Source organism: Patagioenas fasciata, chromosome 2 (genome assembly GCF_037038585.1).
Source record: "Patagioenas fasciata isolate bPatFas1 chromosome 2, bPatFas1.hap1, whole genome shotgun sequence".
NCBI lineage: Eukaryota > Metazoa > Chordata > Aves > Columbiformes > Columbidae > Patagioenas > Patagioenas fasciata.
This window is the reverse complement of record NC_092521.1, coordinates 114,189,722-114,210,047: the sequence shown is the minus strand read 5'-3', so window position 1 is coordinate 114,210,047 and position 20,326 is coordinate 114,189,722. Positions and strand designations below refer to the sequence as shown.

Here is a 20,326-nt window from a genome sequence, read left to right as displayed (position 1 = left end):
TTACAACATGGCTGTCTCCAACAGTGCAGTATCTTTTATTATTAGAAAACAATACATCTGTTGAAAATTTCTCTATGAACACCTTTTATGGAAGACTGGTACTAAGACACCAGTCCTCTTTTTTGAGGTTTACAGTTTCCTTAATTACATCATTCTCCAAATTGTTCCTGCTTTTTATATATTTAAAAGACTGTTATAACTCTTTGAATTCTCAGTTAATTCTCCTAATTTCCATTTCAGTCTGCACATCATCCTGCTTGCACTGGCTACTTGGCATTGGACTAAGCACTTTGCGGTGCAGGCTTTTTTTCTACCCCCCACTTCCCAACCAATTCATTGTGCCAAATTTTAGGGTTATTTTGCCTTTTTGTAATTTTAAAAAAAAAAAAAAAAAATCCTCTTTCTAGTAACTTTGGGTCATAAATTTTAATAACCTTTGAACAGATTCATGATCAAGACCATTTCCATAGTTGCTAATACTTAGTGACAACTACAATCATTGCTTGAGCTACCTTCTGAATTACAACTTAGTTTTCTACTTGTATGCTATCAATAAATAATTTACAGCATCAAGAAATTATTTTGTCCAATGATATCATTTGTATGAAATACACTCCACTTTTTTCACATAGGAGCTATCAATTGGAACCAGGTAATTACATTCAGACTATGATAATCTGTAAACCACAAGAACATCAATCGTCAGGAGAAGGAATGGGCATGAAGACACAGACACTTCAAGTTATCTATAATTTTACAGGCCAGAATCATTTGGTAAGAGGAAGCCTACAAACTGTACCTAATCCAAGTCAATTCCATGTTTTACCACCGTTAGTTCAAAAATGAGAGGATTTGAAGACAACTTTGGATATCCTTTGCCCAGCAAAACACACTGTGGTTGGCTTTTCTTTCCTCTTGTGAGAATACTAGAGGAAAAGTAGGATATGCATCAAAAATATAACATTACATCTTCTCCTGAGAGGCAGTTACAAATTATCAGTACAAAACAAAATATACTGGGAAGTACCAAATGCTAGATCTTTTGAGTTAATAATAACTTTAATGTAGATGGGTGAAGAACTATTTTCCTTCTCATACATTCATCAGAATCACTCCAGACACACACACGGTTTACTTATTATTTCAGAAAAGTTCTTATTTATGCATCTTAAAGGCTCTATGTACATCAAATAAAAGCTAGATGCACAATTCCAGATTCAGACCCATATGAAACGTAGGTGATATACAACACTTCTATAAAACTTTTGCCATTCTTTCCACCTAACTTCTGCCTTTTTACAGCAATACTGTTTGCCAACAACAACAAAAACCACCAAACAGTTTAGTACACTCAGTGTATTTTCAAATTCAGAGTTAAGACTGAGTCCTTTGGGGTAGAGACTGCAAATCCTCGAGAAATGTTATCAGTTACAGTAACACAAAGTGAATAAAAACACAGATCCCCAAAATCTCATCTTTGTAGTTTCTTTTGGAATATTTCTTTAGAGTATTTCTAAGATTTTCTGTAATTATCATTATGTATTAAATTTCTTTCATGCATAAGTATACCAAAAAGTCTTTACGGAGTAATATTTCTTTAAAAGGCAGAATACAAAGCATCACATCCATATTTTAAGAAATTAAAAGGACAGAAAATAAAACACTGAAACAAGATATTTTAATGTCACCATCAACACACAAAGTAACCTGCATATAATACAAAGTTATCTCCTAGAAAAGAAGGAGGAAAAAAAAAGAGAAAAAAAGAGGAACACTGTCTTCAGCAAAACCTGTACAGAAGAGTAAGCACAATTCACTCGAAATAGCAGAGAAAGGGGACAGGGCAGAGAACCTGAAAGGAGTAGCTTTCATTATTCAAAAACAAACCACAAAATTCTTTTAAAACATATTGCCTTCAGTGTCTTTAAGAAAAGGGGGGAAAAAAGAAAACGAAGACCTTTAATTTAAAAAGAATGTTGTCCTTTTAAACACTGCCCTCTCCTGTTCAGAAATAAACTGTGACTTTCTTAGTTGAAGCAAAACACAGACCTGACCGAGAGCAACCAGTGCTCACTTCCTTGTGACCTGTACATGAATTATTTTAACAAGCCAATATTCAAAAACTTAAACCAATCTCCACCACAGAACTGTTAAAATATAACATATTTAAACTAGTTCTAAGATCCCTCTCTTCAGCAAATCCACCATAGTCAGAACAGGCAATTTGGAGTTCAAGAACACTCAAAGCAGCAGGAATGTTGCAAAATGTCCTGGAAATCCTGGTAACCCTGCAATAGCTACTGCAGGGCTGGATACTTTCAATCAGAGCTTTCTGGATAAGAAACTCATTTTGATAACCACGACTTTCAAAATGCCATAAAGGAGACTGCATCTGTCTTACCTATGTCTAAACTCTTCACATACATATAACCCTGGAATTTATGAAAAATTACTATCAGCAACAACTTGCAACAGTACAAAATTCAGAAAGAGGCAATTCCATACAAACATTATTCCTGTATTTAAGAAAAATTGCTCAATTCTGGGTAAGTTATAAAGTAGCATATCTTCTGACTTCTAAGGAACACACGTTCCAAATTTTACATCCTGCTACAGTACCTGCCTATTTAGCTTAACTAGTCACCTCCATATCTATTCCACTAACAAAAAGCATTTTATGTAACGGAGTCCAATCTTGATCTTTAAGCTGTATAAGAACCAGAATTTTGAATGTTTTCAGAATTTCTCACAGAATGTTTCTGCTAGGGAGGGAAGCAGGTTTGTTTTGCTACATTAGGAAAAACAACTTAGAGCTGTTTGCTTAAAACCCCAATTATTTCTGTTCTTTAGAGTGAAGACCTGAAAGAATGGGAGACCTTTTTGTCATGGTTGTCATGCTGTTATTTTTCATTTACAATAGAAAATCCTCAAATCCACCTTTGTTAGTGCTTCAAAGCTAAAATCTCAGTCCATGAAGCGCATGAACCAGGAGGAGAGTTAAGTTTAATGGAATACATACAGATGTTATGTTACAGATGGCACATATGAACCATTCACCAACACATGACCAATGCAATATACTCCAAAGACAGACCTGGCCCAACATCAAGCAGTATGAAACAGAACAGCATCACAAGGAGTGTACTCCTTCAGCATTCTCAACCACTTCAAGGATCTGGCAAAGAACCTAATCTGCAGACAGGTAATGGCTGCTATAACCATAACCAAACACAAAATGCAGCCGGCCGGTGCTGAACCAGCCAGTGACAAGGATAAAAATGTTGTAGGTGAGCCTTTAAGAAGAAGAGACTATCAGTTAGTGCTGCCTATCAATTAGTGACTCTCAGGTCTGAAGACAAATGCAAGACCACTATTTTCACACAAATCTTGTCACAAATAGCAGTGTTCAAAAAGTGAAAGCACTATTCCTTCCAAGTATAACAACCATGACAACAATAACAACTCCCTGAGCACACTCTCGCTGGAAGGACAGAATACATTCTAGAGACAGAAAATTACTTTCAATCTTTTTGGATGGTCTCTAAAATTAAAAAAGTTTAATACCAAATTTGATTTATTTATACTTGCATTCAATATGCCAATGAGGAAAAAAAAAAAAAAAGAAACAAAGACATCTTGATCACAGCTGCTATACAAGTTATGCTGTAGGGTGAAACTGATTCCTTCAGCTTGTTTATTGATTGCATTCCATACCTATGAAGTTTACACTTGAAAGGTAATATGGTTCCAAAATAAGTAACCAAAACACTCCAGATGATATTCAGTCTCATTAATGAGTTAACTAAATGGATAAGGGAAGTAGTGTCCAGTAATTACTTGTAATTTATTAAATGAATCAGTTATAATGTCTTCAGCATGTATAGTGACTATCAAGAAAAAAAACAAGAAAAACAAAAATGAAAGTTGGAAAAACACTCTGATTCTGACATGCTGGACATGGGTATTTCTTGGTTACTTATTTATTATCAAATGTTATGCCAAAATGTCTGTGTCTACATGTTTACACATCTAAAATGTAATACAGTTCATGATAGTCATTAACAACGACCAACATAATTTTGTCTGTTAACAACCATTATGATACCTAAAATACATCCTTAAAAAAATATTCAAAACTGGCTGAATTGAACAGCATAAACCATTCTGATTCTCTGTTCAAAGACCTCATGACATAACTCATGCTATATTGTGTATCCATTATCCTTCAGGACTCACAAACCAGAAAGGGTTTGAGAACTAACAAATTTTTACTGTATCTTGTACAGACTGCGAGATGCCAAATGATGGATGGAATCCACTGTTTAGATGTAAAAGGGGTTGCTGTAACCAAGATAATTTGTCTCAACAATTTTCAACATTTGGGAAGACAACTATTCCATTTAATTCAACATTCCAGGCCAACACATCTCTTACATCTGACAAACAATACTTCTCCTTGGATCTTCCTTAACTCATATTTTCCATATGCCTAGCTAGGCACTTTATATACACATAACTTTCTATGGCTTTACCAAAAAACCTTAGATTGTGTTCTCAGTCTCTTTGTATCTGAAATATGACATCTGAGCTCTCAGGAACTACTAGAATCAGCATGTCCCAGTTCATTCCACTTCAATACCAATCCTTATCCTCTTAGGTTGTCACAAGCATAGCTCCAGTTTCTAGTCAGGGGAACTGAGCACTTCTTGACAGCCTTTCAGAAGGCAGTTACTTGATTTCTGCACCAATCTCTCACAAAAAGACGACATCCAACTCAGATGCCTTCACTTACGTAAACCTGCTTTTCAGGTCAAACATTGCAATGCATTAAAACACCCAATAAACTGTCGATGGACAAATTTCTGTGCCCAGAGACCCAGTATTTTTATGTAATAGGCCTCCACGTTTAAGAACCCAGAAGAAAAAGAGAAGAACTTCAACAACACAAACAGCAAGCAACACTGGTGAGAGGTGCCTTGCAAAAGCAATGGATTGCTAATTAGCTCTGCTGTTTGCTTCAGAAAAGGAAACAGAATGAATTCCTATGTTTACATGAACAGATTGACATGTTCAGTTACTTGTGTGTGTGTGTTTTCACTAGCAAAGTTATGAAAACTTGATAACAACACAAGATCAGACCAAAAGTTCACCTTGCTTGGATATACTGCTACAGGTGATTTATAAATACTCATTTACCAATTTGTTCTAAAAGCCTTGTGTTTTGGATATTCAGATTCACGAAGTTTATCAAATTGATCCTTTGCAGAAAATGGCCCGAGTATGGAATCTCCCTAACACGCACTGTAATAAATAGTAGTGTACATAACTTACTGCCATAAAAATGTTTTAATGCTTTTGCCAACCTCCTTTGCTCTTCGTCTAGCCTTCTTTATGATGGAAAAACAAATAAAACGTTCTCTTGGTCTCTTGCCATAGGCATTCATGTTTTAATCTGCGCAATTTGTATCAGCAAGTATTTTAACCCAACAATTTGAACTCTTTTTCACCGATTTCATAATTTTTAAAGTTAAACATTACTACATCAAACCTCTTCTAGTCTTTTCTTCACCCCACTCGCAAAAAAAAAAGTATATTTGAATGTAGTAGAGCCAACAACAGCACAAAACAGTTTTGAATTGTAATATCTAGAATCAGGCCACACAGCTTTTAGAAATCAATCAGGAATTCTTCCTTCTTAAATCAGTTTTCTACTTGATTGTACAAAACAAACAAACAAACCCTTACTGCCTAAGTATCACCATGATGTACTCTCTGTGACAGATGTACATTTGGTCCTAGTATGGTTGCTTCTTTTAAAGTGCTTAGATTGAGGCTTTGCTGTCTCCTACACCTTGACTTAATTGATTTCTCATTTGTCTTTTTTTTTTCTTTTTTTAAGGTTACTAGAGATTTTATGTCTTTATTCCTAGAAGATGCATTGTCCTGAAACAGATGTTCCTTGTCACCTGTAGTTAGATGCCCAAGACTTAACCATAACTTAAGATCTCAAGTTGTTTTATGGGTGCTTGATAAACATACAACTGCACAATGCTGAAGAGAAAGATGTTTCAGGGCAGAAAAGAACACTGAGATTACCAAACCGTAAATCTGCAATATGTAAACTGCAGCAGTAAAACTGACAGAGAAAAAAAGAAAAAAAAAAAAACAACACAACTGAGCTATCGACCAGTTCAAAGCATAACACAAGGAGTTCAGCCAATCCTGGTTCCTCTGAAGTCAATAGGAGCATGCCAAACTGGCATGGTAACATGACTGTTGAACAGCTTATGAGACGTTGACATAGTCGCTGCCTCTTAATTTTTCTATAACAGTCAAACTCTTTCTTTCAACTTATCTTAACTGACATAAAAATAACATACCTCTATATAACCACATGATTTTTATAACAAGTTGACTGGAATAAAGGAAATAATACAAGTAATTGAAATTTAAATACCTGTTATTGAACAGTACACTAGGTGAGGAGCAATCTTTTTAATGTCTTGATAACCCAGACCCATTTCAGCCAGCTTCCCGGGGACATAGTTTTCCACAAAAACATCAGACACTGCTGCAAGCTTTAGAAAGGAAAAGGATGAGTAAGATTTGTTAGATGACCTTCCAAAAGTTCAATAAAATCTTCATGTACCTTAATTTTAAAATCTCATTAATCAAAATGCCTTTAGTCTTTGTAACAAAAGAAAACCTACAAACTTAGATATTTTTTGGCCTATTAAACTGCACATCTCTGCAGACTACATAGTAGAGATGCTACATATCTAGAGAGACTACTGTCAAAATCCTAAAGTGATTAGACAAAACTGTAATGCAATTATTTTATCAGTATCACATCAATTTCCGAAGACTTGAAGATAGTTTACAAAACGATCATCACCTTTATACCTGCACTTAGACTGAGAAAAAGGGGGAAAAAGAATGCATACACTTCACACTTTCTCTCCTTAGAAATATTTTTATAAATTGTTTTTCATTTTAAAATAATTGATTATAATTACTGTAACAGTGGCCAGATATTTCGCTTCCTGTATGCAGAAGCAGAATAAGGAGCCCAAAAATGTTCTTGGGTTAAAATGAAAAACTTAAAGTCAACTCAATTAGAATAGAGCTGTCAAGCTGTGCAATGTGACTTTCTCCATCACATGTAAATGAATGGCCTAGTCCAAAAATCTACTGAAGGATTAACATAAAACCATGATGGGCTTTAAATGACATCATTTTTTCTTACAAAAGTTATAAATAGATATACATATGTCAGTAGGACTAATACTAATTAAGAATTCCTGAAGCAAGATAACTACATGATAAAGATGTATCCTTTGGGGGAGTTATAGAGTTTTTTTTGCTTAGGGTTTGTTTTTTTTCTTTCCCCCACTGGAATTTAATAAATTATTCCCTCACAGGTACACGTGTTCGTGCACACACTTTTAAGCATAATGTAAAACACTTAGTTTTTTGATGTTAGAGTCACATTCTCCAATACTACCATGTAGCTGTCTGATTAACATATGTAGTATATAAAACCAGTTTCTATACACTAGTGCTACGTAACAGCAATCAGAAGCATTTTTGTTCTAGCATGTAGGCTGTTCAGCTGACTCTAAGGCCAAAAAAGCTGCCAAGCCAGCAAGTATTTAACAGGAAAGACAGAAACTGATTCTTATTCAGACAAGGCAGCACACGATTTATGAGTGCTTTAATTAGATACACGGAAGAGACATTAATAACATTTATAGAAACTAAGTTCACATATGGTGAAAGTGCATTTTAAAATATGTTATTAAGTATTTCTAAAGTGGATACGTCAAGAACCTGTAGAACTATTAAATGAGAAATAGTCTCCAGATTCTTAATAAGCATTGCTGGGTTTCAATGCGGACAGCTGCCTGGTTTGTTAATCCCTTATTCCATTGAAGTGAACGGAACATAACTTCCATGAAGTTATGAATAAATATGCATTCATCACAAGAAGTTTCTCAAGAAGATCCAGGTTTACACAGAGCTAAAGCATTTGCTAGTGAAAACAGAAGTAGCTCAGACAGTCTACAGCTATCCCAGTCATCGGTGCAAGACAGCAGATCAAGCCACCAAAGGTAAAGGGGACCACAACAGGGGCAAGCAATTTGTTCTTTAATAGTATGTCTGTATGAAAAATAAAGTTAAGGGGTTATTTTCTTTTTAAATACTTCACATTTCATACATAAATACTTCTCAAACTGATAATACTACAGATAATACTACAGCCTTAACTTACTTAATTCAAGAAACAAACTCAGTTATAGCTTGAATACTGCTCTTATCGGGGTTTTATAACCTGTTCAATTTACAGTGATCATATAGGCTAAAATGGTTTGAGAGTTGTTGTCCAACTCATAGTGAAAACCTCTCTAGAAAGCATGACATACAGTACCATAACATAAAAAGCACTATACCTCTGGACTTGGCAACATACATGACATGATGACAATGCTAAGTGAGGACACAACGACTTGGGCCCAGTTTGGCAGTGTGTATATTCTCAGAGAGAAACGAACATGAATTTTCAAGTCATCCTAAAAGTACTGGGTCAGCTATACCGCTAAGGTTTTCATGACACTTGGAAATAATCTTCCACGCATACAGGCAGCAGCTTGTGTATAGTACTTTTTTGATGGTCACTGAACCAAGCAAAGATACCCAGGGTTCTGCCATTGTGGACAAATGGATTCAGATTCTGATCCAAACAAATTGTATCTTCTTAAAACTCAAAGGATTTTCAGTCTCAAATAGGTTTTAAGTTCACCACCAACTAAAATTACACACTTGGTGTCCTGCAAGTCCTCTGAACATGTCACTTGTGTTTTAACCTCTACTAACAGTAATAGAGCAGACCCAAGTTGGAATAGTATGTATTCCAGAAAGGACACTGATATGCTCCACGTCTATGCCTCAAGAAAGAAATAAGGCAACATGCATGCCAAGGAAGTCATTATGTTGAATAAAAACAACAAATAATGGGGCTACTTTATAAAGCAAACTATTTGTACTTTTTGGAAGTTTTGTTTGGGGTTTTTATGGCGGGAGGTTTTTTTTATAAAAACTCCACAGAGGAAATTGTGTATAAACATATATATAAATATAAATATATATGTGTGTGTATATATACATATATATATATATACAAAAATATATATACATACCCCCATATGAGTATATGTGTGTGTGTGTGTGCGAATAGTTTGTTTTATCAAGTGAGAGAGCACGCATGAGACATGTTAACCTATCAGTTAAATGTAATGGAAGGGGTGCTGTCAGCTCCTAGACAACTGAATTGTCCCAAGTTCATCAAGTTAACTGATTAAGGCTAAATACTCGGGAAAGGTATGTTCAAGGTTGTTAAGAGAAGCTACTGACAATAACTGCTGAAAAACGTTCTAAAGACATGCTGAGCCAGATTACAACAAAATAATGTTAGAGCATGGGAGTGGTGCACATACCATCACTGATGAGAAAAAAGATAATTTTCATTCAGGGAGACATACAAATATCTGGAAGGCAGCTAATAGGGAGGCAAAAGCATTTGGAAGGAAGACAGGGCTACACGTGACAGAGAATAAAGAAACAAAAAAATAAGACAAAAGAATACTTCTGTGGTAATCATGCAACGGTGTAATTCTGAAAGAATTACAGACCCTTGGACATGTATTTTGTGCCACTGTGCCAAACATAGACAAGCAGCCAGGACCCCTGATTAACAGACTTATTCAGTCCACTTCATACTACTGACTGAACCATGAAGGCTGTAATTTTGTCATACATATACCTGAAGACTCTCTCCTTTGTTTTTAATAAGGTTCTAGATGCCGAGATTAGCCCTCTTCTACCTATATGGAATTTATGAGAGGGGTAAACAAATTTTTTTCTAACCATATTACATTTCTTAATTATAATGAAAAATTATAAAAGTTATGACTTTTCTTTGTAGAGCTTAGGCTCAGGACACAATTCATGTTCATGTATGAGTAACTAGTGTCACAAACCTAAATTTCTTCTTGCCATGAATTACTCTACAGACAAGAACACTACTTCTCATAGTAACATTCATAGTAACCAATACTTGCTGAACAATGCTCAATTCCATACACATCTGTCCTGACGTTATCAGGAGACAACTGACATCAAAAAGCCGGTTATAGATAACTTTACATATTCTTTTTGACAAAACTTGAAACAGAAGAAGTTATATTCTAGTCCCATTTGAGATGCAGTAACAGAACATCAAGATCTCTGCATCAAATACTTCCAAACACTATCACTCTAAATCAAGCACAATGATGAACAACTCTACAAGTACAGTCACATTTCAGTAACACTTCATCGTGTCAGTCTACAATACTGCTGTACCACAGACAGGGATGCCATTGATTTAAGGAACAGAAAGCTGTAGTGGTTAATTAGATCAGTTCTGCAAAGCCTGCAGTTACTTTTTAGCTTTTCCATTAGTTAGGTTTCTTGTCAGAGATTTATCTTCACAAGGGAAAAATTCACCACAGGAGATCACTTCCACAGCTAGTGTGGTAAATATTTAACAGAGTTAGTTCTCCCATTGGAAATTCTATTATATCACATCTTAGAAAGTAATTCTCATACATGCTTGATTATTTCAGTGACACCAACCTAAGGGAAAAATAATATTGCTGCTGACAGGTACCATTCATCTGGAGCTCTTAAGTACTCTTACTGCCAGCTATCCTATCTTCAGCATCGTGACAGCTCTACACTAGAGTGGTATGAGAGATCTTACTAGTAGAAAAAGGGTGGGAAGGACAGCACTGGGATGACAGAGAGGATGTTGCTCTTGTATGACAAATAGGGGAGAAGAAAGTTGCTGCTTTGATTTAAAAATTATGTGGGATTTGAATGCAACCAGGCACCTGAGCCTCAAGCACAAAGGTTATACTGCAAATTCTTAAGTCACCAACCATCCAATTCCACAGACCATAAAAAGGTTGCAGGCAGAAAGTTATACATTTAAAACCAGAATCAAGCAGTAATCTTCCTGCACAAATGACAAGATGAGAAAAGGGGAACTTCCTAACCACAAATAGTGGTGATCACCTATGAAGCTTACTATGAAGCCACCTTTTCTCCAGCTCATCCTGACTCACAGGGCCAGCTGCCTTTCACTCTTCAAACAGGCCCAGCCCACACACAGTCAATGGACATTTTGTGTAGAGTAGTTTTTCTTTCGCCATTTTTAAAGGTAAAAAAACAAGCTAGTCATCTTATTTGAGAGGAACACTTTTTATAGCACTTATTTAGAGTATGACTAGTTTATCCAAAAACACATCTGTGTTATAGCATGTAAAATTATTCCAAATGGCAGTGTCTGTTTCCAAAACCTTTAGAAGATAAACATACGGCTTCATAACAAGTCAACAATAAATCGTTCTGTTCTGCAAAGAGAAAAGGCACTGCAGAATCCTTGGCTTGTGAATGCCAAAGATTTCCATATGAAGTGTCTTTCGCAGAGCTGACAGGGAAGAAAAAAGGTCAGCATCAGACAATCTATTTCCATTTCATGCAATATTCCAAACAAAAAATACTACCAGACAAATTCCACTTATTGCAGGACACATACAGTCTTACTGTGAAAAAGTGATTGGAACTGAAATTGAAACAAACAGTAACAGAAGCCAGCTCACCCTATTATACATGTTAGACTAAAACTACAGCAATAGCAATTAGTAGGTCTTATGTTTCTCAATAAATAAAGAGGGATGACCAAGCACAAGTTTCACAGAATGTGAAATACGATGCTTTTATTAATTTTTCAATAGAAAAATGGATCACCCTTAAATGACCATTATATTCTGAACTCAAAAACTGAAAAAAGGAAACAAGTAATAAGTTTGACCTACAGAATAGTGTTTTCTCAGAAAGATGCACAGCAATTGAAGTCATGAATACACTGTAACATTCAAAAACCCACAAATACTGGAGCCCAGTATCTCCTCTTTGTAAAATGCTCACTGACTTCAGCACATCTGTCCAGATGGAATCTTTCTAATGAAGTACAGCCCTGGATGAGGCCCTGGATCTTGAAGAAGAGGTAGGTGAGGGGGTGGTGCCAAGCCTGCCTACAAGATCACATACGAAGAGGCGGTTGACTACACAACTTAAGACTGCCTCTGATAAGAAAGAAAGAAGGGTGACTGTAATAGGAAACTCCCTTCTCAAAGGAACAGAGGGCCCAATATGCAGAGTTGACCCTCATCTTAGGGAAGTTTGTAGCCTACCTGGAGCCCAGATCAAGGATATCGCTAGAGAGCTCCCCAAACTGGTGCACCCGGCAGACTACTACCCGCTACTGGTCTTCCAGACAGATGGGGAGGAAGCTGCTTCCCGTAGTCTGAGGAGAATGAAGAACGATTTCAAGGTCTTCAGAAGGATGGTGAAAGACTCAGGGGCTCAAGTGATCTTCTCTTCACTCCTTCCATCTTCAAGTGACGATGGGAATGGAATAGGAAAATTCAGTCTCTGAATGGTTGGCTCCAAGATTGGTGCTACAGGCAGGGCTTTGGATTTTTTGATCATGGCTGGTTTTATAAGACTCCAGTCCGGACAGTGTCACACGGGAAAGGTTTATCTCGCAGGGATAAAAGGATGCTGAGGCAGGAATTAGCTGGGCTCATTTGGAGAGCTTTAAACTAGGCTCGAAGGGGGATGGGGTTGTAGTTGGGCTTGTCCCAGTGGGGCAGCATTCTAAAACTGATGAGGACCGGGTGGCCTCCTATGCCCCTAGGGAGAAATTGGCGTGCTCTGCTCGCTCCCTGAAATGCCTGTACACCAATGTGCGCAGCATGGGGAATAAGCAGGAGGAGTTAGAATCCTGTGTTCGGTCAGGAGATTATGACCTGGTGGCAATTACAGAAACATGGTGGGACAGCACACATGACTGGAATGTGGTCATGGATGGCTATGCCCTTTTCAAGAAAGACAGGCCAGCCAGGCGTGGTGGTGGAGTTGCTCTCTATGTGAGAGAGCAACTACAATGTACTAAATTCTGCCCAGGAGCGGATGAGGAGCGAGTTGAGAGTGTATGGGACAGAATTAAGGGGCAGGCTGGCAGGGGTGATACGGTTGTAGTTGTCTCTTACAGGCCACCAGATCAGGCTGAGGAAGTTGATGAGGCCTTCTATGGGCAGCTGAGAGCAGCCTCACAGTCACAGGCCCTGGTTGTTGTGGGTGATTTTAACTTCCCTGATGTTTGCTGGAAGGACCATTCAGCCAGCCAGCCACAGTCCAGGAGGTTCCTCCAGTGCATTGACGATAACTTCCTCATGCAGATGGTGAAGGAGCCAACTAGGAGAGGTGCACTGCTGGATCTCATCGTCATTAACAACGAGGGTCTGGCTGAAGCAGTCAAGGTTGAGGGCTGCCTGGGTTGCAGTGACCACAAGATCGTGGAGTTCAGCATCTTGTGTGGCAGGAACAGAATAGCAAGTAGAATTCCAACCCTGGACTTTAGCAGGGCTAACTTTGGCCTTTTCAAGCAATTGCTAGAGGAAATCCCATGGGCAAGACTGCTTGAAGGAAAAGGGGTCCAAGAGAGCTGGACTGCATTCAGAGATTGCTTCTTCCACGCTCAGGATCAGAGCATCCCCACACGTAGGAAGTCAAGGAAGGGAGCCAGGAGGCCTGTGTGGTTGGATCTGTTGGGTATGCTCAAGCAGAAGAGGAGAGTTTACAGGTCATGGAAGCAGGGGCTGGCCACTTGGGAGGAATATAAGGCTGCTGTTAGAGGATGTAGGAAGGCAGCTAGGATAGCCAAGGCCTCCTTAGAATTACAGCTGGCGAGAGGGGTCAAGGACAGCAAGAAGAACTTTTTCAAATACATAGCAGATAAAACTAATACCAGAGGCAATGTAGGCCCACTGATGAATGGGGTGGGTGCCCTGGTGGCAGAAGATACAGAGAAGGCAGAATTACTCAATGCCTTCTTTGTCTCTGTCTACTCTGCTGGAGGCTGTCCTGGGGAGCCCTGTACACCTGAGACCCCAGATGAAGCCAGGTCAATGGAAGAGTTTGCTTTAGTCGATGAGGACTGGGTTAGGGAGCTATTAAATAGTATGGACATCCATAAATTCATGGGTCCAGATGGGATGCATCCACGGGTGCTGAGGGAGCTGGCTGAAGTCATTGCTGGACCGCTCTCCATCATTTTTGCCAAGTCTTGGGAAACGGGAGAGGTGCCCGAGGATTGGAGGAAAGCAAATGTCACTCCAGTCTTCAAAAAGGGCAAAAAGGAGGACCCGAGTAATTATAGACCGGTCAGCCTCACCTCTGTCCCTGGGAAAGTAATGGAACAGCTTATCCTTGGTGCCATCTCAAGGCATATCAGGGATAAGAGGGTCATTAGGGGCAGTCAGCATGGCTTTACCAAGGGTAAGTCATGCTTGACCAACCTCATAGCCTTTTATGAGAATGTAACAAGGTGGATGGATGATGGCAGAGCGGTGGATGTGGTCTACCTTGACTTCAGTAAAGCCTTTGACACAGTCTCTCACAGCATCCTCACAGCTAAATTGAGGAGGTGTGGTCTAGACAACAGAGTAGTGAGGTGGGTTGCAAACTGGCTTAAGGAGAGAAGCCAGAGAGTGGCAGTCAATGGTGCGGAGCCCAGTTGGAGGCCAGTACCTAGTGGAGTGCCTCAGGGGTCAGTACTGGGGCCAATATTATTCAATATATTCATTAACGATTTGGACGAGGGAATTGAGTGTACTATCAGCAAGTTTGCTGATGACACTAAGCTGGGAGGAGTGGCTGACACGCCAGAAGGCTGTGCTGCCACCCAGCAGGACCTGGACAGGCTGGAGAGTTGGGCAGGGAATAACCTGATGAAATTTAACAACGGAAAGTGTAGAGTCCTGCATCTGGGCAGGAACAACCCCAGGTTCCAGTATAGGTTGGGAAATTACATATTAGAGAGCAGTGTAGGGGAAAGGGACCTGGGGGTCCTGGTGGACAACAGGATGACCATGAGCCAGCACTGTGCCCTTGTGTCCAGGAAGGCCAATGGCATCCTGGAGTGTATTACAAGTGGGGTGGTCAGTAGATCGAGAGAGGTCCTCCTTCCCCTCTACTCTGCCCTGGTGAGACCCCATCTGGAATATTGTGTCCAGTTCTCGGCCCCTCAGTTCAAGAAGGACAGGGAACTGCTGGAGAGAGTCCAGCGTAGGGCAACAAAGATGATGAAGGGAGTGGAGCACCTCCCTTATGAAGAAAGGCTGAGGGAGTTGGGTCTCTTTAGTTGGGAGGAGACTGTGGGGTGACCTCATTAATGTTTATAAATATATAAAGGGTGAGTGCTACGAGGATGGAGCCAGGCTCTTCTCGGTGGCAAACAATGATAAAACAAGGGGCAATGGGATCAAGCAGGAACACAAGACGTTCCACTTAAATTTGAGAAAAAACTTCTCAGTGAGGGTGACAGAGCACTGGAACAGGCTGCCCAGGGGCGCTGTGGAGTCTCCTTCCCTGGAGACATTCAAAACCCGCCTGGATATGTTCCTGTGCGACCTCTCCTAGGCATTCCTGCTCCAGCAGGGGGATTGGACTAGATGATCTTTTGAGGTCCCTGCAATCCCAAACATACTGTGATACTGCGAGATCAACTAAAGCAACATTAAAAGGAGAGTGCTAGGCTCTCAGACCTCTTCCTCACAACATCTCATCTGAAGCTTCTGATGACATTTTCATGTAAATTTTATATCTAAAATCATTAGAAATTACACTGAACATCAAGTTCAGAAGCACAGAGTAGAGGCTACATACTGTACTTTAACAAATTTACTGCACGTATGCATACTTTTAGTGATCAGATATCAAATTAACACTTGAAGCACAGAGTTTATTCTTTATCACTTAGGATCAAAACAATGCAAAATAGGTACAGTCCACATGCTACCAAAACCTACCTCTCTGATTAGCTTTGCTCCTTTTGAATTCTTCATGTTGATAGCTATACTCTGGGGATTAAAAAAAACAAAAAAACCAACAGTAATTTATGTGAAAGTCCTTCAGGCAATTAGCAGCCTCTTCTAAACATAACCAAGTCAAGTTTCACAATACAGTTAAATCAAATAAGTAAATTTTAATACACACACATCACCTCCACCTGGGAAAAAAAAAAAAAAATCTGTTGGGAAAGCAAGCTGAACTGTCTCACCAGTGGATCAGACAAGCATCAAATCAAGTCTGACAGATTTGCAGCTGGGAGCTGCATTGCAGCCTGGTCACTGTATGTTTGCACAGCACCTACTATTGCAAGTACACATGGGGACACCAGAAGCATTCGTTTCAATGGCAATAAGCCATTAAACAGCTCTGCCACATCATGAAACTTCATCTTAATCACAAGCTGCCTTTAGTGAATCTGACTGGAATGATGTCTGCTCTCCTCCAGCTCCAGATGGCAGCTGGTGCAGGTCTGCTGAGCTGATGCACCTGAAATAAAAGTGATCCTTCAAATAAAATAACCCTTACTTTCAACAGGGTTCATTTTCAGTCAATTGGCACCAGCAACTGAGGACTGCCAGGACCACTCTTGATTTTTGAGTTTAACTCAGCTGACCATAGCACCATATCAGAGATTTATAGCCTTTTTGTTTCAAAAGAACTCTGTTTTTCTCCTTAAATGTATCCATCATGCCTTAAGGTCAATGGAACTATTGCTTCATTATATATGTTAATAATCAAGCAAAGCAGAAGCATTGTCTTCAGTTGTAAACATGGTCTAATGTTCAATACCATAGCCCATTTACCTTTTTATTTCTATTGACACTGAGAAAATAAACACTTTCTGTTCCAGCAAAAGGTGGGCCCCAGGCTCTTGTATCATCACCAGCTCCTGAAAGAAATACCATCACATTTTCATAGTTGTTCAAATCACACTGCCAACAAATAAAAAGAATAAAAAGTTTTCTTACATCATATTTAAATCATGTAAGCTGCATCTAGCAGACAGGACAAAAGTTAGTTTAAGTATATATGTCTGGGGGTTTTGGTTGGTTGGTTGTGGTTTTTTGTGTTTAGTTCTGGTTTTTAGGGTTTGGGGCCCGGGGGGGGGGCGTAGTTTGCTTCATTGGTTGGGGATTTTTTACCTTAAAGCAGAGCTACAATGTCATTCTTCTAGGCAATCTGGAAGAATTTAGTAAAAGCTCTTGCCGTACACTGAATCACACAGTGCAAACGGTCAATAAGCCATTCCTGAAACACTCTGGACACAACAGCAAGATACCACTGACCAGCAACAATTTGCTAAGCTGCATGCTGCAGAAAATCAACAAAAGAAGCACGTGGTATAGCTAGTACAATCCCCGACTTCCATCCCTTCCAGAAATACACTTGCCTTAAAGAAAGGCAAGATGGCATTAAAGCTGCTGCAGACACTGATGTCACTGTATCATTTATGCTTAATTTCCAATTTTAAACCTTGCTTATATGTCACCAAGACTGGTAATCTATTTTAATTAGAATTAAAGCTAAATTCAAATTCAGATATAATCACCATCCTGAGTGCTTGCAAGCATTCGCATTCCTATATCTATTTCAATATCTAGACTTTATCCACTTATTAACTTCACGTGAGTGAAAACTTTCCTTAGTGAGGCAACACAGAAGACTTTGATACTAGCACAGATACAGAAGCAAGCTGAAGGACCTTTGGTCTTTCACCATATAGCCACTGTTATAATTATGCTATACGCTATGGTAACACAAAATCTACAACCATTTAAGATAAACTGTGGTAGAATTTACACAAGCATATAAATTACTCATCAACATTTGTAATATTTACTATACCAGAGAACTATTTTGGTTCAAGCAGGAAGTTCGGGGAGGGGGCAGGGAAAACCACACTCTTCTGTATGGTAAGACCAAGCCGTGCAAACAACACTTCTCAGCAATACCTTCCATGTAAGACGCTAGAATGGTTACTGTCCTTTATGGATTAATACTCTTGTGAAAGTAGGCATGCCCTACAGAAACATCTGATTACTCACATGCTAAAGTGCTTGAAATTCAGAATTCCCAGGCTGCCCTTCTCCTTCAATCAAAAAACCAGAACTCTAAGAGCTGTAATGCGTACTTCATCGCCGACACTGCTCCACTCCTACTAACTTGGAATAATATCACTGCCACTCTCACCTGATAGTACAAAACTGACGCAGCTTCTGCTCTGTCACAAAAGTGAGTGATTAAGGATGACCCATAGGTTGATATGACAAGACTTTTGTTAGACATTCTAGGTCTTGTTAAGTGTTCAAATATTCCACATTTCCTACTTAAAATAAAATATAGGGAATGTAATGTGCTTTAGTAACTCAAGTGTGCAATTATCTCCACCAGCTTTTTTCAAAACTAATAATGCTAAAAGAGAGGAACTTAAAACATGGAAACTTAAAGAAAGAAAAAATACATTACAATGTCCAGCTGCTCTGCCATAAATGCATAAAATTGAAAGTCAAATGCATGCAATATTAAAAATAAATAAATAAATAAAAGTGCCATGCAATTTGTTATTGTTCTTGCATGGTCTTAACAACTGAGAAGTGTAGGGTTTTTTTTCCATAAGAATTAAATACTTTTTATCATTACCCAGTCCTCAACAACTATTTGTATAAGAAGTGCATGTGCTGAGTGGAAAATGAAAACCATTGTGTTAAGCTTAAAAAAAAAAAAAAAAACACATACAAAAATGAAATAAATCATATTTATGAGGCTAATTACCCAGAGTGCAATCAGACTCAGAGAGAGTTACACAAGTTTCTACATCTGAAAAGACACACTCAAAGCTCATTAACCTCAGACACTTTCAGCCCTAGCATGAAAATTTTCAGGGAAATTCAGAAATCTCCCTTTTCCAACAAACTCACTTCTCCACCTATACAGAAATATCTGATCCCGGACTTAAAAGACACAGCTACCTCATACAGAAAACAACTTTTGTTCAGTTTGCACAATTCCAAAAAAAGATTTCTCTGACAAGGTACCTTTTAATTAACAACTTGAAACTATACTGGAATATTGAAATTACTCTCAAGAGAAAGGTGATATAGTATGCCAAGTCACCCTGTACTCGACCAGTCGAAATGCTTGCCATCCCCACTTGATCGGTATAATATTACAAAAAAGCTGTGCTAACAAACAACATATGTATTTTAAATGCTCATATTGCCTTTCTTGTCATAATAAAAATGAAAATAGAAGGTAGAGTTTGTTTCCGAAATTAAATTGACTGTCATTTCTTCTAATCCTGAATAGTAATATGTATTCCTATGTAAAATTGTTTAAGATATTTTGGCTCAGAGGGAAGTGAATTGAAGATTCTGAATTCCCAAAAGGGCAAAACACTTTTTTCATAATTCTTACATAACCTTCTCACCACATCACAAAAACCACCATACACCTAAGCATTCACAAGCCCAATTTAAAACCTGAGCAAAGTCCAAACAATTCAAACAAAATCAGTTTAGTTTTGAGTGATGGAATAAGACAATTTAATAAGTGATGACTCAGAACTGTCTTGCACATTAATATCTGAAAAAATTACTTGACCCTACAACTTCAACCTTCTCACACTATTTTATTCTCTAAATACAGACTGCTTCTGATCAAAACACACACACATGGAGCACACTGTTAAAGCAAATAAATCATATGTGCATAAGCAGGCCTACTAATAATTATCTCTCTACCACAACAGAAATACTACAAGGATGTAAAATGTTCCAAAACTCGAAAATTGCTACCTCAACATATATGCAAACACCTACAAAATTAATTATTTGTTAGAACAATACCACACACATTGCCAGCAAAACTGCACCATCAACAAATAAAAATATTGTGTACTGGGTATGCATGGCAAGGTTTTGGTAGCAAGGGAACTACAGGGGTGGCTTCTGTGAGAAGCTGCTAGAAACCTTCCCCATGCATGATAAAGCAAATGCCAGATGGTTCCAAGACAGACCCACCACTGGCCAAGGCTGAGCCCATCAGTAATGGTGGTAGCCCCTCTTGGATAACATAGTTAAGAAGAGGGGGCGGAAAACTGCATAACAACAGCAGCAGTCAGAAAAGAGGAATGAGAATATGCAAGAGAAACAACTCTGCAGAGACCGAGGTCGGTGAAGAAAAAGGGGGACGAGGCGCTCCAGGCATCAGAGCAGAGCTTCCCCTGGAGCCCGTGGTGAGGCCAGTTGTCCTGTTGCAGCCCATGGAGGTCCACAGTGGAGCAGATCTCCACCTGCAGCCCAGGCAG

At 38.7% G+C, this 20,326-nt stretch overlaps 1 protein-coding gene across 9 annotated transcripts in view; it reads right to left on the bottom strand.

Moving 5' to 3' along the window:
• Positions 1 to 20,326, bottom strand: part of SUGCT (succinyl-CoA:glutarate-CoA transferase) — a 351,481-nt gene that overhangs the window by 325,918 nt on the left and 5,237 nt on the right. For 8 of the 9 annotated variants that reach the window (XM_065831652.2, XM_071804763.1, XM_071804762.1 and 5 more), the window contains 3 exons: positions 16,824 to 16,909; positions 15,978 to 16,028; positions 6,458 to 6,578 (listed from right to left, as the gene is read on the bottom strand). The exons of the other annotated variant lie outside the window; for it this stretch is intronic. In XM_065831652.2, coding sequence (XP_065687724.1) covers positions 6,458 to 6,578; positions 15,978 to 16,028; positions 16,824 to 16,909 — 258 coding nt within the window. The remainder of the gene's footprint in view (positions 1 to 6,457; positions 6,579 to 15,977; positions 16,029 to 16,823; positions 16,910 to 20,326) is intronic. 9 annotated transcript variants of the gene reach the window in all.